The 22,681-nt window shown below is 48.4% G+C and overlaps 1 protein-coding gene across 2 annotated transcripts in view; it reads left to right on the forward strand.

Moving 5' to 3' along the window:
* The window catches only part of LOC144753541 (uncharacterized), an 869,206-nt gene that overhangs the window by 475,045 nt on the left and 371,480 nt on the right, over positions 1–22,681 (forward strand). For both annotated transcript variants that reach the window (XM_078641195.1, XM_078641196.1), the window contains exon 13: positions 15,457–15,572. In XM_078641195.1, coding sequence (XP_078497321.1) covers positions 15,457–15,572 — 116 coding nt within the window. The remainder of the gene's footprint in view (positions 1–15,456; positions 15,573–22,681) is intronic.

Below are 22,681 nucleotides of genomic sequence, written 5' to 3' on the forward strand. Positions count from 1 at the left end.
TGTTGGAAGCGCTGTTCATATTTTCGGGGTCGAATTCGTAGTCGTTTATGGTGTTTCATGCATAGCTATACAAGGTGTGGCTGTCCTGGTTTCAAACGTTCTCTCTACATATTGTGTTAGCATGAATGTACACTAGGCTGAGCTGCATGGATGTAGGATGTTGGAAGACTTATCTCTCACTGTGTGATGCTTGGAAACGAAAGTGTTTAAATCCATAACGGTGCATGTTATTGGGAACCATAGGACTACATATTATGTAATGCAAGAGTGTATACGGTGTTGCAATGTACTAGTTTCCAGGCCGTATTGAATGCATGCTGTGGGATTGTGATGAAGGTGTGATTATACACGTCGTTGTACACCATATCTGCATGGTGTTGGAAGATGTGGATGTATGGTGTTAAAAGGTGTGCCTATACTTCTTTGTAGGCAAGGCTGTAAACGTTTAAAGTCGTGGGAAATCATAGGTTGTGTCTTGTGATTTAGGGCTAGACCTGCTAGACGGCTTGGCTAGGTTGGTGTTGGAAGATTCGAGTATTGTGATGTGGAGTGTGGCTCTCTGCTGGTTGTGGGATGTACGTGATGTTTGGGGATATCGAAACATATGTTTTCCAGCGTAATGACTGTGGTTAGTTGGGAGGTGTAGCCATACAAGGTATGGAAAGGCAAAATTGTTTCTGGTGTTATTTGCGGCTGTACATGGTCTGGTGAATTATGGCTATTATAGTGCTGGTTGAACTATTTACACATTTTTATATGGTACATTCTAGACCCCTTCCGACATAGCAGAGCATTTCACAACAAACCGTAGGCAATGGACTAGGGAACATCTGAATACAAAACAAAATAATTACAGACAAGAGGAGGATTAATAGCAGGCAGTCAAATCTAATGAAAAGAGGGCACCAAGACAGCATATTATGAAGATCAACAAAGAGTACAAGTGGAGATCAAGAAGCCATAAAGGTTATTTGTTAAACATCATATAAGTAGCTAGATTTCCTGGTTGAGTCACAAAGACTCTGACAGCGAGTAACTGAAGATGGTGTGTAAGACCATCATAGGAGAACATGAGGGCTTTAGAGGTGCAAAGTTATTTTTGAATTTTGTTAACAAGGTAGCATGTCAGATATAAGTAGGAAGAGAGGTTTATACATTTCCTCTTCATTGAAAAGTCAACAACTTCCTGTTTGTGTTTTGCTTTTCACTGGCTGTACACGGCTCTGAGAGGCTTGAGAGTAGGTCCAGGTTGAACATTGTGCACCGTGTGGTAGAAAGAGTCTCTGGATAGACGCACTCTACACCGGGATCTCTAACCACCTCCTCCACCAACTCCAGACCATCCATAACGCTGCAGCGAAAGTCATCCTCGACCTGCCATGTCGCGCACTCACATCGAACACCATCTGAGTGAGATCCACTGGCTCCACATACATAAATGCTGAGAATTCAAACTCCTCATGCACGCATACAAGGCACTGCACAACATGGGACCAACATACCTTTTTTCTAAACTTGTTTTTATTGCAACTCTGCACGAAATTTCACTGGACATAATCACTAGATGGGTGTTACAGACTGCCCTTGGGGGCTGTTTTGTAAGTTACATCTTTGACATAATTCACGCCCCTAACGTAATACGTCCACCTGTATTTGTTATGATGCAACAAAAAAACAAAAACAGAAAAGATTCATCTTGCCAGCGACTAGTGGCGGAACCCCATCTCACACCTAACTTGTACAAATCACTGAGAGCAGGCAGTGTGGATGAATTCTTTGCTATTTATTTGGCAAAGAGACAATCTGTACTACTGTCCAATGTGGATTAGTGCTACGCAAGAGAGCCAGGAGTATTGGCAGTTGCTGTATTCGGCGGGTGGCTTGCGTGGCCTCGTGGTCTCGAGGTAGCTGCAATCCTTTTAGCATGTGCCCCCGGTCTTCTAAATCTCGTGTTGCTTTCTCATCAGTAGGCACCGACGTAGACAGTCCTCTTCAGTCACCCCCCACCCTTGCATGTCTGCCCTCCATCTATCCACTGTTGGGGGATGGTGTGTGTCCAGTGTATGGCTATGTGCCATTTAGTAAGGACTAGGCCCAGGATAGCAAATTTGTGTCTTATCCGTGTTCCCTTTGCGGTGTCGTTAGGACTCCTAGCAGGCAATGCTTGATTGATGCTTCTATTCGAACCGCTGTGGCTGAGCAGAGCACCTGGAGCACTTATTACCTGTATTGTTGCAGGCGGGAGCGGGACCATGTCATAAGTATCAAGGTTGCAGGGTCTGTACAGCATCTGGGGCAATGCGATGGGCACCCCGAGTTAAAACGGATTAGTCTCTGAGGTGCCATGTAGGTGTGGTGTAGGTAGTAGAACTGTGTGAGTTTGAATCTAGCATTGCTAGCTACCTCCTAACACCTGGGCAAGCACTTTTTTCCACTCACCCTCAGTGAGTGGGACTGGTAACTCCGCTGTCCATCTATCTTTTGTCCTAAAGGTCTCCACTCTGACGTCCTCTTTCAGCGCTTTATAAACAGGCAAGATTAGCCCTCTGGTAGACCCCAGCAAGGACAGACTGGCCGTAGCGGGCACCGGGCATTTCTCCGGTGGGCCGCAGGGTGGGGGCCAGTTTTGTTACTGGGGGCCTGTTTTATCAGCCCCCTGTAGCAAAAGCAGCTGCAGTGTTTTCCACTCGCACCAATAACCCTCCCCCCCCCCTTCAGCCTGTCCGACTCAATTGCCAGAGCTGGTTTGCGTTCCCAGTCTGGCCTGCCCCACGTGTTTAGTAGTAGTGCCAGCGTGAGGGACTCTGCGGCTCATCTGGAAATTAGGTCCATATCTCGCGGGGTGTGAATGAGATTTTTGCACATTGTAGGTAGTGGCCCCCCAGAACTTGGAACCACTCCCTCGCCTCCTCGAAGTACAAGAATGTCCCGTTCGTAAATAAGTCCCCGGCTGTCGTGCATCCGGCTTCGTACCATTTGCTGATATCCATGACTGACTGGATCTGGCAAAACCCTTGCAGCCGTAGTAGTGTGAGTGAGTTACTATATGGTGCCCTACGAATAATCCGGACAACTGCTTGTTCCCAGGCCCTCAAAACTTGCCGGATTATGTGTGGGCATTCCCTGGGGACCCGTGAGCCCATCATCAGATATCTCGGCAGATCCCCTCCGCTGCCCCAGTCAGCCAATAATGCTTTTTTCCATGTTGTTGCCATCTGCGCACCACTATGCAGCATAGTGCAGCAATTCCGCAAAGTAATAGAGTGTGAAGTCTGGGAGTCCCAGTCCCCCTGAGTCTCGATCTAATATAAGTATGTCTAATTTTGCCCTGCTGCCCCCTCCAGCCCACACCAATGAGAGCAAGCTGTTTACCACATTATAAGTAGATTTCAGGATGTCGCAGAACGCATTTTGAAGTGCATATAGGCACAGTACCAACATACCTTAACAACCGCCTTCAATTCCACCAGACTCTGTCTCACTCACACACACCCTCTTCAGCTGCAAAACCAGAGCGGGAGGTCTAGCATTTTCCTACATCGCACCCAAAACCTGGAACGACCTTCTTCTACACGTCAGAGGCTCCTCACTTTTTCAATTACGTAAGAAGCTGGAGACTTGACTGTTCGCCTGTTTCTTCAGGGCGGACTCCTTTCACCTTAGTCCTATGCTTACACCCCTGCCCCAGTGCCTGGATTAACAAATCAATATAACATAACATAATGCTGAGAGGTGTGGCTGTACATGTGTGTGTGGGAGGCTGAGCTGGCTTACATTACCTCCTCGTCCTGTCTCCCCGTCCCATTCCTGATAAGTGAGCAGCTAGTCTGCTCTACAGAAACCCTTACCTAGCTGAGCTGTTTGCACTTCCCCCTAGGATGACGTCACCATCACGTGACTACAAAGGGGGAAGTGCATCAACAAACATCCTGTTCTTTTTTTTCTGCGGCGGATGCCTGTTGCCTGGCTGTGCTGTGCTGTGCTATCTCGGAGTTTGCCTCGCGTTTTGGTAAGTTCTGTTTGTATTTCTTTCGGCGGCCTGCTTTAGCGGCCGCCCGTTGTGTGCTTCTGTGTGTTCCCCCCGCGCTGCCTCTGCCGGCGGTCTGCCTTTTGATAAGCGGTTCGTGTTAGCGGACGTTTTTCAAATCCCGCTCTTACCTTGGTGCTTTGGCCTGCTTGAGCGGCCATTCCTGGTTCTGTTTCGAGTCCCCGTGTGCCCTGCTTTAGCGGGCAGGGGTTTATGAGTGTGGAGGTGCGGCGCTCGTGTTTTCATGGTGCGTTTGGGGGGCGAGTCTGGCTGTTGGCTGTGCCTTTTGTGGCCCACTTTTCCTGCTCTCGTGGGCCTCGGGACTTCGTGTCCTTTATATGAGGCCCTTCTAAGGCTTCTGCATAACTACGCGCAGCGCTTTGCTTCTAGGCGCTTTGTGCATTTTAAATCCCTGTTTGTTTATTTGTTTGGTTTGTTAAAAAATTCATCCCTGTTTTTAACTTACCGCCGCATTCCCGTCATCGCCGCATTCCTGCATTTAAACTGTGCCCAGCACCGCTGTTTTGGCGGATTTTCAACGAGGCTTCCTCCACTTTCAGCGCCATCTTGGGGGGACTCAGGGACGCTCACGCTTCTCCTGGTGCGCTATAGCAGTCAGGTTTGACTGGTTAGAGGCAATTGGGAGTGTCTACTTAAAGCCGGTAAGAGGCAGTCAGCTTCTAAGGCTTCTGCATAACTACGCGCAGCGCTTTGCTTCTAGGCGCTTTGTGCATTTTAAATCCCCGTTTGTTTATTTGTTTGGTTTGTTAAAAAATTCATCCCTGTTTTTAACTTACCGCCGCATTCCCGTCATCGCCGCATTCCTGCATTTAAACTGTGCCCAGCACCGCTGTTTTGGCGGATTTTCCAGCGAGGCTTCCTCCACTTTCAGCGCCATCTTGGGGGGACTCAGGGACGCTCACGCTTCTCCTGGTGCGCTATAGCAGTCAGGTTTGACTAGTTAGAGGCAATTGGGAGTGTCTACTTAAAGCCGGTAAGAGGCAGTCAGCTTCTAAGGCTTCTGCATAACTACGCGCAGCGCTTTGCTTCTAGGCGCTTTGTGCATTTTAAATCCCCGTTTGTTTATTTGTTTGGTTTGTTAAAAAATTCATCCCTGTTTTAACCTTACCGCCGCATTCCCGTCATCGCCGCATTCCTGCATTTAAACTGTGCCCAGCACCGCTGTTTTGGCGGATTTTCCAGCGAGGCTTCCTCCACTTTCAGCGCCATCTTAGGGGGACTCAGGGACGCTCACGCTTCTCCTGGTGCGCTCTAGCAGTCAGGTTTGACTGTTTAGAGCTCTATTTATTTCTTACTAGATGGCGCGCAGCGTGTGCGCCGGATTACCGCCGGAGTCACGCCAGAGTCCAGCCCATCTGCGCCCGTCCGCGCTGAGGACGGGCTGGACGGCTGGCCGGACAATATGGGCTTGTCGGCCCCTACAGATGTCAGGTACGCAAAACATGACTTGCTTATGCTTAGGCCTTCAGGTCGCCCTTGTCATTATTGCCTTGCTCCTGAGGCTCTTATAACCCTCCCCCGCTGTGGCTGTTTCAAGGAGGGCTGTGGGGCATCGAGCCCTACTCCGACCTTTGATCAGGCGGGATCGACCTGTAAAGGAGGTGGGCGGACCGTGAGGGAGACTGGCTTTCTTCTGAATGCTCGCTCCTTAATTAAGCACAATGTTGCATTTAAGGAGTTTGTTTTGGATAGGAAACCTACCTGGGTGTTTGTTACAGAAACTTGGGCGAAACATTCCTCGGGCCAGACCTGGTTGAGGCAGTTCCGGAAGGTTACTTCCTCACCAGGCTAGACAGGACTGGTCGCATAGGAGGAGGTCTTGGAATCCTATATAGGGATAATACCCTATGCCATACCACTCCGCTTTCCGACCCTAAGGATGATGTGCAGGTTTTACACTTCTCCCTGAAAAGCCCTTTTGAGCTTCCGTTTACCGGGGTCCTTATCTACCGCCCTCCTGGGTCCAGAATGCAGTTTGCTCAAAATGTGCTTAATGTTCTTGAACCCTATTTTGGCTGTGGACATCTCACCGTTCTGGGAGATCTGAATTATCATCTGGAGAACATGGAGTCCAGTGACACCTTCTCCCTGATCGATGCTATGTCCGCCTGTGGGCTGAACCAGTTGGTGAGGGGTGTCACCCACCAGGCGGGACATACGCTTGACGGTATCTTTTCTAACGATGAAAGGCTGACAGTTAGTTCCCCTTTCCCCCTCTCTTGGTCCGACCACTATGCGGTGCCTTTTGAACTGTCATACACCACTTTGGACAGTCTGGAAAGGATCCCAAGTAAGAGGGTAGTCAGGCGCAATCTTAAGAACATCTCCAACAACCTGCTTGCCCCTATGATCCCCAGTATTACTATCTGGCAGAAGGCAGATGTAGGTCTCTCGGTCTCGCAGCTGGAGAAAGCTGTCACTGTGGCTTTAGATGAACTTGCTCCGGCGCATTCACGATATTCGGCCAGGAAGAAGCCGTCGGCTCCCTGGTTCTCAGAGTCATTGAGACTTCTCAGGCAGGGAGTCAGGAGGCAGAAGCGTCTCTGGCTGGCTTGCTGGGACCTGAGGGAAAAAAGAAGTCCACAAAACCTTATTGAGGAGTTATAAGGCGGAGATAATAAGAGCGAAACAACAATATTTCACTGCCCGTACCATCTCACTCTCCTCCCCCAAAGATCTTTTTAAGATTGTGGACTCTCTTATTACCCTGCAGGTTCCTGACCCGGTTATTTGCTCTCAGCTTCTGTGCAACAACATTGCCTCCTTTTTTCAGGCGAAGATCGCTGATCTATATTCGACATTAGAACGTCAGAAGGCCGAAACGGTGGACTCCTCTGGCTCCGTTGAGCCTGCTCTAGCGGCAATGGAGGCTGTCCCTTCGGGACGTTTGGCATCCTTTCCTCCCCTTGCATTTCAGGAACTGGAGGACCTGCTTTCTAAAACTAGATCAGGTTCCCCCTTGGATCCTTGTCCTCTCTCACTTCTTAGGCAGTGTAAGGAGACCCTTTTACCTCCCCTTCTGGAGATCATGAATGGGGCAATGAGGTTTGGTACTTTCCCTCAGCAGTGGAAAAGGGCTGTGGTAAAACCATTACTTAAAAAGGCTACACTCGACCCTGGGGTATTTAAAAACCTTCGCCCCATCTCGCTGCTCCCTGCTGCTGCAAAGATGCTTGAAACACATCTTAACAAGCACCTTGCAGCCTTTCTGGAGAACTCTGGCTTATTAGATCATTCGCAGCACGGATTTAGGAGGGAGCATAGTACTGAGTCAGCCCTTACCATCGTGTTGGATAAGAACCGCACTCAAGCTGACAGTGGCCAGACCACCCTCCTTATCCTATTAGACCTCACTGCTGCATTTGACACCCTCTCTCCCTCGGTGTTAACATCTCGCCTGAGGGAGATTGGAGTGGAGGGGTCCGCTCTTGACTTGCTGACCTCCTTCCTAAACCAGAGGGAACAGAGGGTGATGCTAGGGGAATTTCTATCACCATCCCTGTCTGTGCAATGTGGGGTCCCCCAAGGGTCGGCATTAAGTCCGACCCTTTTTAACATCTATGTGACCCCACTTGCCAGGTTGATAAGAACTTTTGGGATGGAGGTAGTGTCCTATGCCGATGACACCCAGATCCTGGTCTCCCTCTCTCAGCCCGCTAATGAGGCTGCCTCCAATTTTAGATCTTGCTTGGATGCAGTCGCTAAATGGATGACCTACAATTCATTAAAATTGAATGGGGAGAAGACGGAGATCATGGTGTTTGGGGGAAAAGAGGACATCTGGTCAGCTAATTGGTGGCCTGCCTCTCTGGGAGTGTGTCCGGTACCTACCGCTCTTGCAAAAAATCTAGGAGTCCTGATTGAGCCTACCCTCATTATGCGTCAGCAGGTGAATAGAACAGTCTCTACCTGTTGGGGCATAATTCACATCTTGAGGAGAATCAAACACTACTTATCTCAGCAGGCCAGAAAGCAAGTCGTGGTTGCTCCTATTGGCTCCCGACTTGATTATTGTAATGCGCTGTTTGCAGGTCTCAGTAGGGGGCTGCTGCAGTGCCTTCAGCAGGTCCAGAATGCGGCAGCTAAGTTTGTGTTGGATCTGCCCAAACGTGCATCGGCCACCTCTGCCAGGAAGGCTTTGCATTGGCTACCTGTTGAGGACAGGATTTCTTTTAAAATCCTGTGCCTTACCTTTGGCGCCCTAGCGAGAAATAGGTTAGGGGGGATTGGGGCCCTTTTGGCCCCTTACTGCCCCTCGAGAAACTTACGCTCCGCGAACAAATCTTTGTTATCTGTACCACGCATTCGCAGAGCTAAATGGGGTGGTAGAGCTTTTTCCACAGTGGCACCCAAAATGTGGAATGCTCTCCCCGTTGAAATCAGGGCTCTTCCCACTCTTCAGTCTTTTAGAAAGGCCTTGAAGTCACGGCTATTTGCCAAAGCATACCTGTAGTCTTGCCTTTGCCTTTTAAGATTTATTTTGTAGGCGCCTTGATGCCTTCGGGTTTTAGTTGCGCGGTATAAATCTTTTTTCATTTCATTCATTTCATTTCATTCATGGTTTTTGTCCTTGCTTCTGCCTGAAGTTGATGTTTTTGGATTGGGCTGGTTGCTGGCATGGATTCCGAGGCTTCTTCCTCTGCTGCCCCTCTTGATGCCCTGCGCCTCCTTATTAATGAGGCTGTGGCTGCTGCTTTCCTGGCTAGGGACGCGGCTGGGCCTCCTCCCAAGGTGCCTCGTGTCTCTTTGGATCCGCAGACTACTCCTGGGGATGACGTTGGTCCTGATGATGATGAGGGTGTACGTGGTCGATTTGTTCAGGGTGCTGAGCTCGCTGAACTGTTCGCCCATGTGCGGTCCAATTTGGGCTTCTCTCCCCCTGCGGATGCTGTTTTGGACGATGACTTCTTTACGCAGTATGTCCAGCCTGCTCCTGACTCCTTTCCTTTGCATGGGGCGGTGCGCAATGTGCTGTCTCACGAATGGAAGGAGGTGGACAAGTCTACTTTTCCTCATTTCCTGTCCAGGCGTTACCCTCTTGAGGGTTTTGCGGCTGAGTTCCCTCAGGCTGTGAAGGTGGACAATTTGATGGCTGGCCTTTCGTCTCAGGGTTTGGTGGTTTCTGAGGACGCCCTTCCTGCGGACGCTGTGGATAAGCGCATTGAGGGGGCGGTGAAGCGTTCCTACGCTGCTTCTAATTTTTCTGTCCGGGCGACTGCCTATTCCAACTACATAGTTCAGTCGCTCCTTAAGGATTTCCAGTCCCTGTCCGTTCTGCTGAATGAGGGCGAGGATGCCACACCTCTTTTGTCTTTGATGGAGTTGCAGGTGCGTTACCTGTCGGATATTTCCTTTCACAATCTGGGTGCGGCGGCGGCTGCTTCTGGTGCTTGCATCGCTGCTCGTCGTCATATTTGGATGCGTTCCTGGATGGCGGACTCTTCCCAGAAGTCGGTCCTCCTTAAGTTGCCCTTTGAAGGTTCCAAGGAGTTCGGTCCTCAGCTGGAGGGTATGGTCAAGCAGTCTGCTGAGAACCGCAAGCTGGTGGCTCCGGTCCGCCCTCCTTCTCGGGGTCATGGGTTTGGTTACCGTCGCGCTTTTGGGCCTCCTGCTCGTGGCGCTTCTCAGCCCTTTTGTGGCAGGGGTCGTGGCCGGGGGGCCCCTGGAGGTGCCAAGCCCCGGGCCGCTGCCGGTGTTGCCACCCCCGCTTCCTCCTCTTCTCAATGACTGTCTGCCTTTGCCAGTTGGTGGTCGCCTCCAGTCCTTCCGCGCCCAGTGGTTGTCGGTTCCGGATGTCTGGGCGGTTCAGACTGTATCGGAAGGTTGCCGGCTCGAGTTTTCCTCTCCTCCTCCTCCGGGTTTTGTTCAGACTCGCCTGTCCCATCTTCCTCTGCGCAGGGATGCCTTGCTGGCAGGTGTCCGGCTCCTGTTGGAGAAGAGGGCTATTGTGGAGGTTCCTCCTCTGGAGAGGGGCAGGGGTTTCTATTCAATCCTCTTTCTTGTCTCGAAGAAGAACACTTCCGATCTTCGTCCTGTTTTGGATCTGAAGCGGGTCAATCGCTTCATGGTCCACCGTCCGTTCAAGATGGTGACGCTCCAGTCCATCCTGCCTCTGGTCCTGCCGGGGGACTTCCTGGCATCCCTGGATCTGATGCATGCGTATTTGCATGTTCCTGTCCACCCAGACGACCAGCGTTTTCTCCGATTTGCTGTGGGGGCTCTGCACTTTCAGTTCCGGGTGCTCCTTTTCGGCCTTTCATCGGCACCCAGGGTGTTCACCAAGCTCTTGGCCCCTCTGGTGGGTATCCTTCATTCCAGGGGACTGCTGGTGTTTCCATATCTGGATGACTGGTTGATTGTCTCTCCTTCTTTTTCACAGGCTCTGTCGGATGTGGCCCAGGTGTGTCTTCTGCTGGGTTCCTATGGGTTCCTTATCAACCACAGGAAGTCCTCCCTGGTGCCCTCCCAGTCCCTGAAGTTCCTGGGGGCTCTCTTCCCCATGGACATGGACATGGTTTTTCTCTCGCAGGAGCGCCAGTTGACTTTGTTTCGTCACCTTTCCTGGCTTCTTTCCCAATCCCGAGTGTCTACTCGTCTCTGGTTGCGGAGTCAGGGGGAGATGGCGTCCACTCTGCATCTCCTTCCTTGGTCCAGGCTACATCTGTACCCCCTGTTGCATCATGTCCTGTCGGACTGGGATCCTGCCTCATTGGACTACGAGACTCTAATCCCTGTCACTCCGGGGATTCTGGCGGATCTCCAGTGGTGGTTGTCCCCTCTCTCTCTTTCCCGGGGGTTCGATCTCCGTCCTCCTCAGTCTGTGGTCGTGTTGTCCACGGACGCCAGTGCTTTGGGGTGGGGTGCCGTTCTGGGTGCCTCCAAGGCTCAGGGTCGGTGGTCCAGTTTCGAATCCCTCCATTCCTGGAACTGGATGGAGTTGAGGGCGGTTTGGTTGGCTCTTCTTTGGTTGGCTCCTCTCCTTCGGGGTCGGGCGGTCTCTGTGCAGACGGACAACCAGGTGGTTCGTTCTTATGTGAATCACCAAGAAGGCATGTGTCGTGCTCTGTTTCTCCTATCCCGGGAGATCGGCCTTTGGGCCGAGTCGTGTCTCCTGTCTCTGATGACAGTCTATCTTCTGGGGAAGGAGAATGGGCCTGCAGATTCTTTGAACAGGGTGTTCCCCTCCTCGGTGTCCCTTTGTCTGTCCCCGGATCTGTTCGATCTGATTGTCCTCCGGTTCCGCCTTCCTTGGCTGGATCTTTTCGCCTCGGAGGAGTCCGCCCTTCTTCCTCGGTTTTGCAGCATAGTTCCCTCTCCGTTGGCGTGGGCTACCGATGCTTTCTCGATTCCTTGGTCGAGGGGTCTGCTGTTTGCCTTCCCTCCGTTTGCCTTAATTCCGAGGGTGCTCCGGAAGATTCGATTGGATCGGGCGGAGGTTCTCCTGGTGGTTCCGGAATGGTCTCGGCAGTCTTGGTTGCCCCTTCTGCTGACCTTTTCTGTTTGCCCGCATTGGCGGTTTCCCCTGTCTCCCTACCCGCTGCGGACTCCTCTTCTCGGGGTTGCCTCCCTGCGTCGCCTCCGACTGGGGGTTTGGCACTTGAGAGGTTGAGTTTGCTGGGTCTGGGTTGCTTGGTTGAGGTTGCCCGGTGCCTTCAGCTTTCTCGGCGTCCTTCCACCTTGAAGTCGTATGACCGTCACTGGAAGAATTTCTCCTCCTGGTGTCTTGTGAGGGGTCTCTCTTCTGCCTCCTGTGAGGCCGTGAAGGTTTTGGACTTCTTGCAGGATGGTTTCGTCTTGGGGCTTGCGGTTTCTTCCCTGCGGGCCCAATGGGCTGCCATTCTTGCTTTTCGGGGTTCCTCTGTTTCCTCTGTCTCCCCGTTGGTGGCTCGCCTTCTACGGAGTTCCTTGCTTCAGCGTCCTGTCTCTCGTTCTCCTGTGCCTCCTTGGGATCTTCCCTTGGTTCTCCGGGCTTTGACGGGTCCTCCTTTCGAGCCTTTGGACTCCGTGGCCCTGATATTCCTTTCTGCTAAGGTTATTTTCCTGGTGGCCATTACTTCTGGGCAGAGGGTTGGTGAGATTGGGGCGCTGTTGGCTTCCCCCCCCCTTCTTGCGCTTTTGCGATGATAAGGTAATTCTCCGTCCGAGTCAGTTCTTTCTTCCTAAGGTGGTGTCTTCTTTTCACTGTCAGGAGGATATTGTCCTCCCGGTGTTTTTTCCGGCTCCCACCTCTCCTGAGGAGGTGCTCCTCCATTCGTTGGATGTGCTGAGGGCTCTCCACATCTACTTGGAGCGTACGGCTGGTTTCCGTAAGGTGGATTCCCTGTTTGTCACCTATGGCCTCTCGGGGTTGGGGCTTCGGCCTTCTTTGTCCACCTTGTCTCGTTGGGTCAGGGGCGCTGTGGTTTCTGCTTACGATTCTGCCCACTGTCCTCTGCCTTCTTCTGTTCAGGGTCGGTCGACTCGGAGCGTGTCTTCCTCCTGGGCCATGTTCAAGGGGGCCTCTTTGAGGGACATTTGCAATGCTGCCACGTGGGCTTCTCCCCATACGTTTGTTACCCATTATCGGCTTCGGTTGGGGATGGCGGCCTCTGCTACTTTTGGGGCTCGTGTCCTTTCTGCGGTACATGATTTGTGATCTGTACTATTTTCTGTTGATTAAAACTGGACCTGTTTTTTCTCACACTGTTTGGTCTGTTTTTTTCTTACAATCACCGTGTGCTTGGGTATGGGCTCACTTATCAGGAATGGGACGGGGAGACAGGACGAGGAGGTAATGCCCGGTTACTCACCGGTAATATCCATTACTCCGAGTCCTGGTCTCCCCGTCCCATTCCTGAGCCCTTCCCTCCCTCCCAGGTTTGGGTTTTCTTTGGGTGATTGTCTGTTTTTCGTTCTGGGTTCTTTGGTATTCTCAGGATGTTTGTTGATGCACTTTCCCTTTTGTAGTCACGTGATGGTGACGTCATCCTAGGGGGAAGTGCAAACAGCTCAGCTAGGTAGGGGTTTCTGCAGAGCAGACTAGCTGGTCACTTATCAGGAATGGGACGGGGAGACCAGGACTCGGAGTAATGGATATTACTGGTGAGTAACCGGGCATTCCCTGTGTTGTGTGGTTCTCATGTTGGGCATGGTCTTTTGAGGCCGGATGCCTCTTGGTTTGGGAGACGTGGTGCTATATGGCGTTGAGTGGCATATCTTTGCGCCCTAGCGTGGTCAAGGGTTTTAAGAGTAAGGCCACGGCGCTCAGTGATGGAGGCCATGTACTTGCAGATCCAGCTCTGCTCTTGTTATCGACAATTCTTCTAAGCCCCTGATCCTGGTTGGAGTGTGCGACTGGTGATCCATGAAACCACTACAAAGGTACTTGCCGTTGCATACAGGTTTACAATGCATCATGCAAACCGCTGCAGCTGCCTTTGTACCGCTAATCCCTGGCAGTGTTGTGGTTCAGAGCCGAGGCAAGGCCTTGTAAGTAGAACCTAATGCGCCGCCAATCAGGCTCTAATTAAAACTGCATTAACCCTAATGGGCTGCAGAGTAGGGAATGCAATTTATAAAACGTCTGTTTGTACAGGCCTGGGTTGAATAACAGGTGATGCAAGCGGCGCCGGTTTACGGTGCCCGGTGCGGCGCATCCCCCACCCAAGGATGGCTGCTGAAATAGACTGTAAAAGTTACTTGAAATACCTAGATGGGGGCGTGGCAGCTGGGGGGATAAGCCTGTCAAATGTATTTTGCTCTAATCAGTGTCACAGATGCTCATAATTGCCCTTCTAATTACTTCATTATTTTTTGCCACTCTGCAGCCCAGTTTGTGTTTACCTGCTGGGTGCGCGTGTTTTTTTCTCTCCCTCACAGCCACTTATGGAAGGGATGATAGCTTGTGCCCCCATCCCATGGTGCCTCAGCAAGGGAACGAACAAGCCTTGATTTCCCCCAGGGTGGTGCAGGCAGAGAGCAGCCCGCCCCTGAAAGAAGAGCGACCCAGCATGCACTGTGGCAGCCAGGGATGAATGTTATACATTTGTACGGTGTATGTAATATATAATTGTGATTTTTGTTATTTTATAGCAGACCAAATTCTGCCAGGTGCTATTCTCTCAGGAGAATTTGGTGCACATTGAAAGATGAGTATGTATGGGCAGAAGCGGTAAGGATAGTTGGGTGTGCACACAACATGCATATCTGTGTGTCTCCAGGAGGATGGCTGTCCGTCTGAGCAGATGTGCACGCTGCGTGATTAGATAGTTTCAATTCATGTTAAACAAGGACACACTCTGAAAGTGACAGCAAGTAAAGTATCAGGTAACCGTGTACGTGGTCAATTGGATCAACCTTTGGTCACATGTCCAGAAGCCTTCGAAAGCATTATGGGTCCCAAGTGCACATACCACATTTTAATATTGTTTTTAGATGAAGGTGTATGGATTTTAAAAAAGATCAGTATGCCTCCCAAGTGATTGGCATCCCCCAGAAACAACATTCATTCACTCAGTGGTGCTTGTTGCGAATGGATTTTTCTCTCGTCAACTAATGAAAAGCATTTAATGATGAAACGCGAGATGAATGTTACCAGGACAGAATTAGTGCTGTGAAAAGGAACTTTTAACTATAACGTACTTGGTTCTGCTGTGAAGCGCTCTGACACCTTTAGGTAAAGTCCGCTCTATATAGAAACGCATTAAATAAATACACAAATAAAAACTATAAATGCGATGGAACATCAGTGATTTAAATGACTGTCATTTGTGATGTAATCTGGGCAGAGGATGTGGCCTTACGGCCAGACCTGCCGACTTTTGAGCTGGGGACCCCAGTTCGAGCCCCGGCGTCGCCTCAGAATTCTGTGATTCTGAGCAAATCACTTAACCCTATGCCTACCAAAAAATGAAAGTGTCTTTGTGTAATACAACTGGCGCTCGTGTAAAGCGCTCCAACGCCGGCTTCAGGTCGACTTCGCCCTATGTAAGTGTGCAAAAAAAGCAACACATTCTGTGATGTCGGTAGCTGCGCGTGAGGGGGAGCTATGAGTTCTGTAGCTAGACATAACTCGTACATTTTGGCCTGTTGTTCGGGGTGGGAAAGGGAAATCAGGCGCGATAAAAGTCGCATTGGGTTAGGTATTTGTACCTCACAGCCTCGCTGCACGGCTTTATCCAGGCTGTACCCCGAGCAGGAAAGCCCTGCAGAAACTGTGGATAAACAAACTATTGCTGGGGAGCAGTTTTTTTGTGTCCGATTCAAAGACTCCAAACAAAAGCTCAGAATAATGTCATAATTTAAAGATAAAAATGTTTTTTTAAATGCTATAGCCCCAGTTTATACGTTTTCGACAGGAATATGTTAATGATTATTTCTAAAATTGTCAGTTTCCATTCATCCCTCTGCCTTGGTTTCTCTCCTCCCAGACGCTGGTCTGCCCCCACAAGGTTGGAAATCTCCGCGAGCTGGTGCTGCCCCGGGGCTGCACCCACCTCCGCATCAGCAGACCCCAGGCGCATGCCATTATGCTGGCAGGCAAGCTGTAAGTACCCCGGCCCCCTCCAGGGCCTTGTTGTCATAATGAACACCAGATTGCAAATTAATGAAGGAAAGGTTTGCAAAAACATTGTCATGTTTCCGTCAGCGAGGCACGGATACATCTGAGCAGAAAGGCTGTTTACCACACCTGATGACTTGATTGTCTACACATTAGATTTTCTTAATGTGCGACATCTCAAAGTCACTTTTGGTCACTGGGTCAAGGCAGGGGCCGGGGTGAGGCAAAGGGCAGATTACGGGTAAAGTCAGCACAATGCAAATTCCCCTCCCTACCAATCAGGGAACTTTAACTACCACATTTACAGAGTGATTTTATTGCTACAAAATTGCTTGCCTTTTCCCTTCAAAATCAACAGGTTTTTTTTCTCCAGGAAAACGTATGTTTCTGTACAAGTCTATTCATTTTTGGGACAATTTACGTTTGTTTTTGTAACATGTCGATTTATTTTATTTTGGGCATTTTGAAAGTGACTAAGGAATGTGTTGTAAATGAAGTCAGCAGGCAGATGTAAGGCTTAACTCTTATTTATTAAGCACCATAGAGAAAAGCTGGTGTTCCCATCAGAAAGCAGGAGCTAACTGACAGGACAGAACAAAGGAGTAAATGACATCAGGGAAAATGGAATGTTGGACTTAAAGGGATACATAAAACATAAGTGCAGAGAATACAACATATCCTCTTCTCTTCATATGGAGAAACAATAAAAAAAACGAAAGTAAGTCAAACAAAAACATTATAAGACCATGCCCTTCGTTGCAGAGAGAGACCTTACTTGCAAACAAAGTCACGTAGATGAACTGGAGGTCTTCTCACTCTCTGCATTCTACTTGCGCTAATCTCATTGGCCTGTTCTCTGGGCTCTCTGATCCCCACCGGTTCTCGCTCGGCTTTCTTATACAGAGCCACACGCCTCAAGTTCCAACTCTCCCCGTTAAATAAGGTAACAAATCTCTTGTGCACAGACTTGATCTTAAATGGGCCCCTGAACTTCGTCAGTCCAACACCCACACGACCTGGTTTGACCTTAACCCAATCATTCACAGCGAATTTACACGCGCCATCTGATTCGCAAACAGTGTCAGGCTCACCATGACCAGCAGGAGGATCAGCGTTCATGAGTTCTTTCATCCAAGCAGCCACTAGTTTAGTACCCGCAGGACGTCCCCTCATGACAGAAAACGGGACTAAACCAGTCACCCCATTTTCTGTAGTCCTGTAGGCCCACACCAGGTCATTAACTAAACTCTTCACATCCATGCGGGAAGAAACTGCCATTTGAATGGCACCTTTAACCATTCGGTTGGCCCTCTCCACTATGCCATTTCCCTGGGGGTTGTAAAGTGAGGTCCTAGAGTGAATAATGCCACTCTTTCCCAAGAAATTAGCCATTTCCAGGGAGGTGAGTTGTGTCCCATTGTCAGTAATGATCCTTGTGGGGAAACCTTCCTCTCTAAAGATCTCACCCAACATGGCTATAGTGCTGCTCGTGGTGATCTCCCTCATGAATTTGACTACTAACCACTTGGAAGAGACGTCAACTACCACCAACCCAAACCTCATATCCTGATTCAACTGGTGAAAAGGGCCAATGAAGTCGAGACATATGGTGTGCCATGGGCACTTGGGATCAGCTATTGAGCCACAACCAGTATGACTACCCACCTTAAGTCTCTTTTCACTTTCCAAACACTCCGTACATCTCTCCACCCACTGTGAGATTTCTGAGTCCATCCCGGGCCACCAAAAATTGTCTCTAATTCTCCTCTTGGTAAGGGACTGTCCCAAATGACCCTCATGACCCAGCTTAAACAAAGTAAATCGCACATCTTGTGGAGGAATGAATTTGTCATCCATTAAAATCATGAATCCCTCATTGTCCAAGATAGACAATTGGTCCAGAACCTTCAAATAAGGACGAAGTGCAGGAGATAGACAACTCTCTCTCCTTGGTCCCTTCGCTATTAAATCTTTGACTTCACACAATACCACATCTTTGGCCATTGAAGAATTCCACAAACTTCTACTGATTGCCCCAGCACACATATCGACAACTTCTTCTACAGCGGCAACAGAACCCTCTGAATTGAGAGATTCAACCCCTAACTTGTCTACCCTCTCCCAAGGTAGTGGAAGTCTAGAGAGTCCATCCGCTTGGCCATTCTTCCAACCGGGAATGTATTCTATAGTGTACAAATACTCCTGGATCCTGGCAGCGAGTCTAGCTAACCTGGCAGAGCCTTTGCCAGCGCCACCAGGCGAAAGTATTTTAACCAGGGGTTTGTGATCTGTCAATAATGTGAATCTGAACCCCCACAGGTACATTCTATAATACTCGCAACCCCATGCCGCAGCCAAAGCCTCACGCTCGATTATAGAGTAGTTCCTTTCAGCTGTAGTGAGTGTCCTTGAGGCAAACGCAACAGTTTTGAGACCAGAATCGTGTACTTGAGCAAGGACTGCACCAACACCTACAGCACTTGCATCTACTGTCAGGACTGACTTACGGTTGGTATCAAACGGTGTCAAAATGCCCGCCTCGCAAATTTCAACCTTGATTCTTTTGAAGCACTCATCTTGTTCCACACCCCATACAAACTTACACCCACTCCTTAACAGCACTTTGATCTTCTCGGTTTTCTCTGCAAAATCTCTTACAAACTTGGCATAGTACTCGATGAGGCCGAGAAAAGACCTCAACTGATCCTTATCGCACGGAGAAGGTGCATTTCTAATGGAGTCTAATAAGTCTCTTTTAGGTTTTACTCCATCCACAGACAATGTATACCCCAGGTATTCAACCTCCTCCACTGCAAATTTGCATTTCTCTTTCTTTAGAGTCAAACCTGCCTGTTCCATCCTTTCTAAAACGGTTTTCAGGATCACATTGTGCTCTTCAATGGTCGCTCCAAATATCAGAACATCGTCCTGAAAATACACAACATTGTGTACACCTTTTAGTACAACACCCATCATCCTTTGGAATACTCCAGCAGCAGAGGCGAGACCAAAAGGCATTCGTGTGAATTGATATATTCCTTCGGTTGTTATGAACGCCGTAAGTGCTTTGGAGTCTTGGTGTAGTCTTATTTGATGATAGGCGCTACGAAGGTCTAACTTGGAAAAGTACTTCCCCCCTTTTAATGACAGAACCAACTCATTGATGTTCGGTAAGGGAAAGTTGTCCACTACAATGTTTTGGTTCAGGGTGCGAAGGTCCACACAAAAACGAAATTTTCCATCAGATTTGGTTGTAATAACTACAGGGGAAATCCAAGGTGATGTTTCGATCTGCTCTATTACACCCTGGACTAGCATTTCCTCTAACATCTTCTTCACTTCCTCACGTGCAATGAATGGAACCTTTCTGACTTTGTGTTGCATAGGTATGGCATCGTCCCTCAACACGATCTTATGCACATAGCCCCTTAACTCTCCTATATGTTCCTCAAACAAACCATTCATCCCTTCCACTATCGAATCAGTGGTTATGCTGTCTACCACCATCACTTGTTGTGTTGCTCTGGGATTTATTATTATCCCAAGGTCATACTGTTGCCCCCATCCTAAAATTGCAGGACCAGACTTAGCTACATACACCTTCCCTTCAGTTGAACGATCCTTGAATGTTATTACACACACCATGAACCCAATCACATCTATGCTTTCACCCTGAAAACCACAGGCATTAATGTCACTAGCAGACAAGTGTGCATCCTTCCAATTTGCCAGGAACATATCCTTGGGAATTATGGTCCATAAAGACCCAGGGTCAACCATTAGTTGAACCTCGATTTTATCAATAAGAAACAATGCTTTTGGTCTGAATCTCCTACCAGGTTCACCCTCATTCGCACCGTCTCCACCTAAACATAATATTTTGTTTGCACCTTCAACACTAACGGAGTCTTTTACTTCATTCTTGTTTTCAACAACAGCAACCGTGTCAACGTTTGTACTTCTACACATTTTTGAAAAGTGTCCTTTCCGCCCACATTTCCTACACATTTTGTCTATCGCAAAGCATCTCCTAAAGTCCGAGTTGTGAAAAGTACTCCCACATCTACTGCACATTCTTCCTTGGAATCTGTTCCTGTCATTGCCTGAAAATGTATTGTTAAATCTTTTCTGACTACCTCCTCCTAGGTCCACACTCCTCTTGTTCACAACAGCAACTTCATCATGATCAACACATGAAACATCATTGCCTTGAGCATTGCCTTTTGCGTTATCTTTCTTTTCCATTTCCTTCATGCATGCATTCGATTCCTCAACTACTTTTGCTATATCAATGGCCATTTGTAGAGTTGGGTTTTTTGCTGCCCACAATTTTTCCTGCATCTTTTTGTTTCGACACTGTACTATTAGCTGGTCTCTTATCATTTCATCTCTTATTTCACCAAAACAACATTTTATCGACAACTCACGTAGCCTAGCTACAAACTGGTCCACAGACTCTTCATTCCTTTGAGGTTGGGTGTAAAATTTGTGTCGCGCCATCACAATATTTACTTCTTTTGCATATTGTTTTTTCATCCGAGCTTTAGCTTCTGTGTATACATTAGTTATCGCCCTACCATCTTGGTTGACTGCCACAGGAAGATATTTAAAAGAATGTTGACCCTCCTTGCCCAAAGCACTTAACAAGAGGGCTTTCTTCCTAACTGCACTAAAATCTTTCCCATCTAGCGCCTCGATGTAGTTCTCAAAAACATCTATCCATTCATCCCACTCAATGGGTGGATCTCCTGTGGCTTGTAGGAACAAAGGAGGTGCAATAATATTTAGATTCTCCATTTTTTTTTTAAAACAGTGGTTTCCTTTCTCTTTTTTTTTTTTAGAATGGAGAGGTGGTCAAACTGGATAAAAAAAATGTCACCTCCTAACATATACTAAAAGAGTGCTTCGTTATTCTTTTTTTTTTTTTCGCTGTGCACTGCTTACAGTCTCGTTAAAAAAAAACGATCTTTAAATGATGCTCTCACCCTTTATTTTTTTCGTTGATGGGGCACGCACGCCTCGTTCCCTCTGCCTGATGTCCGTCTTGCTTTAACCAGTTCTAACTACTGGGTAAACTGCTTGGGGTTATCTAACTATTCGGTAAATTGTTTCACCGAACAATCTCACCTTGCGATATCCGTTGCTAGGATACGCGGTAATCCAAGATGGACGCTGCGTGGTCGCGTCACTGCTGGCACGTTGCCGTTCGAGTCGCGTCACTGCAGGCACATCACTTCCTGCTCCCTTGTTGACGCGGCTCAGTGGAAGAAAGACAATGGTTGAACATCGAACGGTGAGCGTTTCTCGAGGAGTGTGCTCGTGTGCCTGTTTGAAAGATGCAACGCGTATCTCTACTCGATGTGCTGGTGTGCTCGTGCGTCGATTTGAAAGATGCAACACTGTTGGGATCAACAGGTTGGGTACAACGAAAGTCAAAAATTGGGTCACATAGTATGCACACAAGTCATTCCGTTTTTCTTTTGCACAAATCGTTCAGTTTCTGCTCAAGAAGTCGCGTTTACATCCCGATTAAATCTAAGGAGTTTCTCTTTCTTTTAAGAGTGCTGCTTTCACAAACGTGGCGGTTCTTTGGCTGGGTGTAGCCTTTTAGATTAACGTTAAGGAAAGTCACAAGCAGGCACACGACAATCTCTCCAACTCACCGGTCAGTTAGGAAACTTGCAGGCTTCACTTCAGTAATGAAAACGTAAATTGATGCAGGCTTCAGGCTCAAATGTTTCCTGGGATAGCAATTTGTCTCTGTTAGTATGGTTCTTCAAAGTTCTTTTCTCTGTTTCTTCAAAGAAAAATTCGCGTGGTTCTTTTCACCAGTGGAGTTCTTCTCCCTCTATGGTTGTTTAGCTCCTTCTGTTCATCATCGCCATGTGTTGTAAATGAAGTCAGCAGGCAGATGTAAGGCTTAACTCTTATTTATTAAGCACCATAGAGAAAAGCTGGTGTTCCCATCAGAAAGCAGGAGCTAACTGACAGGACAGAACAAAGGAGTAAATGACATCAGGGAAAATGGAATGTTGGACTTAAAGGGATACATAAAACATAAGTGCAGAGAATACAACAGAATGCAACACATTAGCAATTTCGTATTTCTGTTGAAGTTTATCACCGTGTATTTTTCTCAGTGCTGAAGAGGCCCTCTTTAGGAGGCTGTCAGTGTACTTTACAGAATGTCAAGATAAAGAGAGGCTGATAATACGGACAAAGAAAGGCCTTTTGGAAAATTTAGCCCCACGGCCCCACGACTGTGCGACTGCTTGCATCTCAGGATAGGAAGGAGCAAGTTCTTTAACTCCAGTGTGGCAAAAAACTATTTATACTTTTCTAGTCACTGGGTTGCCATACCCTGGGGGACGCGCCTGCCCAGTAGAATTTGCCATTTAATGCCATCTCATCAGGACACCAGCTTTTCAGGCCTCAGTTTTTCTCCTGCACATCACTGTTTTCTGGCACGTCATTCGAATAAGTTCTATGAGATGACTGTGACTACCTCTCCCAGAACACTTAAGATTGTTAGAGAAAACATTAGTAGACAGGATTTTCTGTTTATTTGTCCATGTGAACGTTTTTTGTATATGAGCAACCAAGGCTCCCTGGAGCACAGAGGGCCTCACGTTTAACAGATTAAAACTATAGAACATGCAAGACCTACAAAGAAGCACACAGCATCACATGTTGGTAAACTAGTGTGGTAGTATATAACGTGTGTTGTGACCAGCATCCACCAAGCGTAGCTATGGAGAAGAAGGATACTGAAGGGAAAATTGTATCTGTCTAGAAATTAGAAGCTTGGTTTGGATGCGTTCATTCGGATAAGACAGAGGTAAATCAAGATTACACTACAGTAGGATTCATCGGAGTAGATAAAGTGTAATTTTTGGAAAACAAGGTTGGGTAGTGAGGGATAATCACGTATTGCGGTATCTGTAAAGTGAGTATGATGTCTGGGGCCCCTAAAACACAATAATAGAGTTGAGCAATCTGATGGACCCAGGTAGAGGGGTGCCAACTTAAGGGGTGGGGGGGGGGGGCCTGAGAAGGAGTGAGCATTGGAGGGTCTTTTAATTAGTGCATCTGAT

This window comes from Lissotriton helveticus, chromosome 5_1, assembly GCF_964261635.1.
Source record: "Lissotriton helveticus chromosome 5_1, aLisHel1.1, whole genome shotgun sequence".
Taxonomy (NCBI): Eukaryota; Metazoa; Chordata; class Amphibia; order Caudata; family Salamandridae; genus Lissotriton; species Lissotriton helveticus.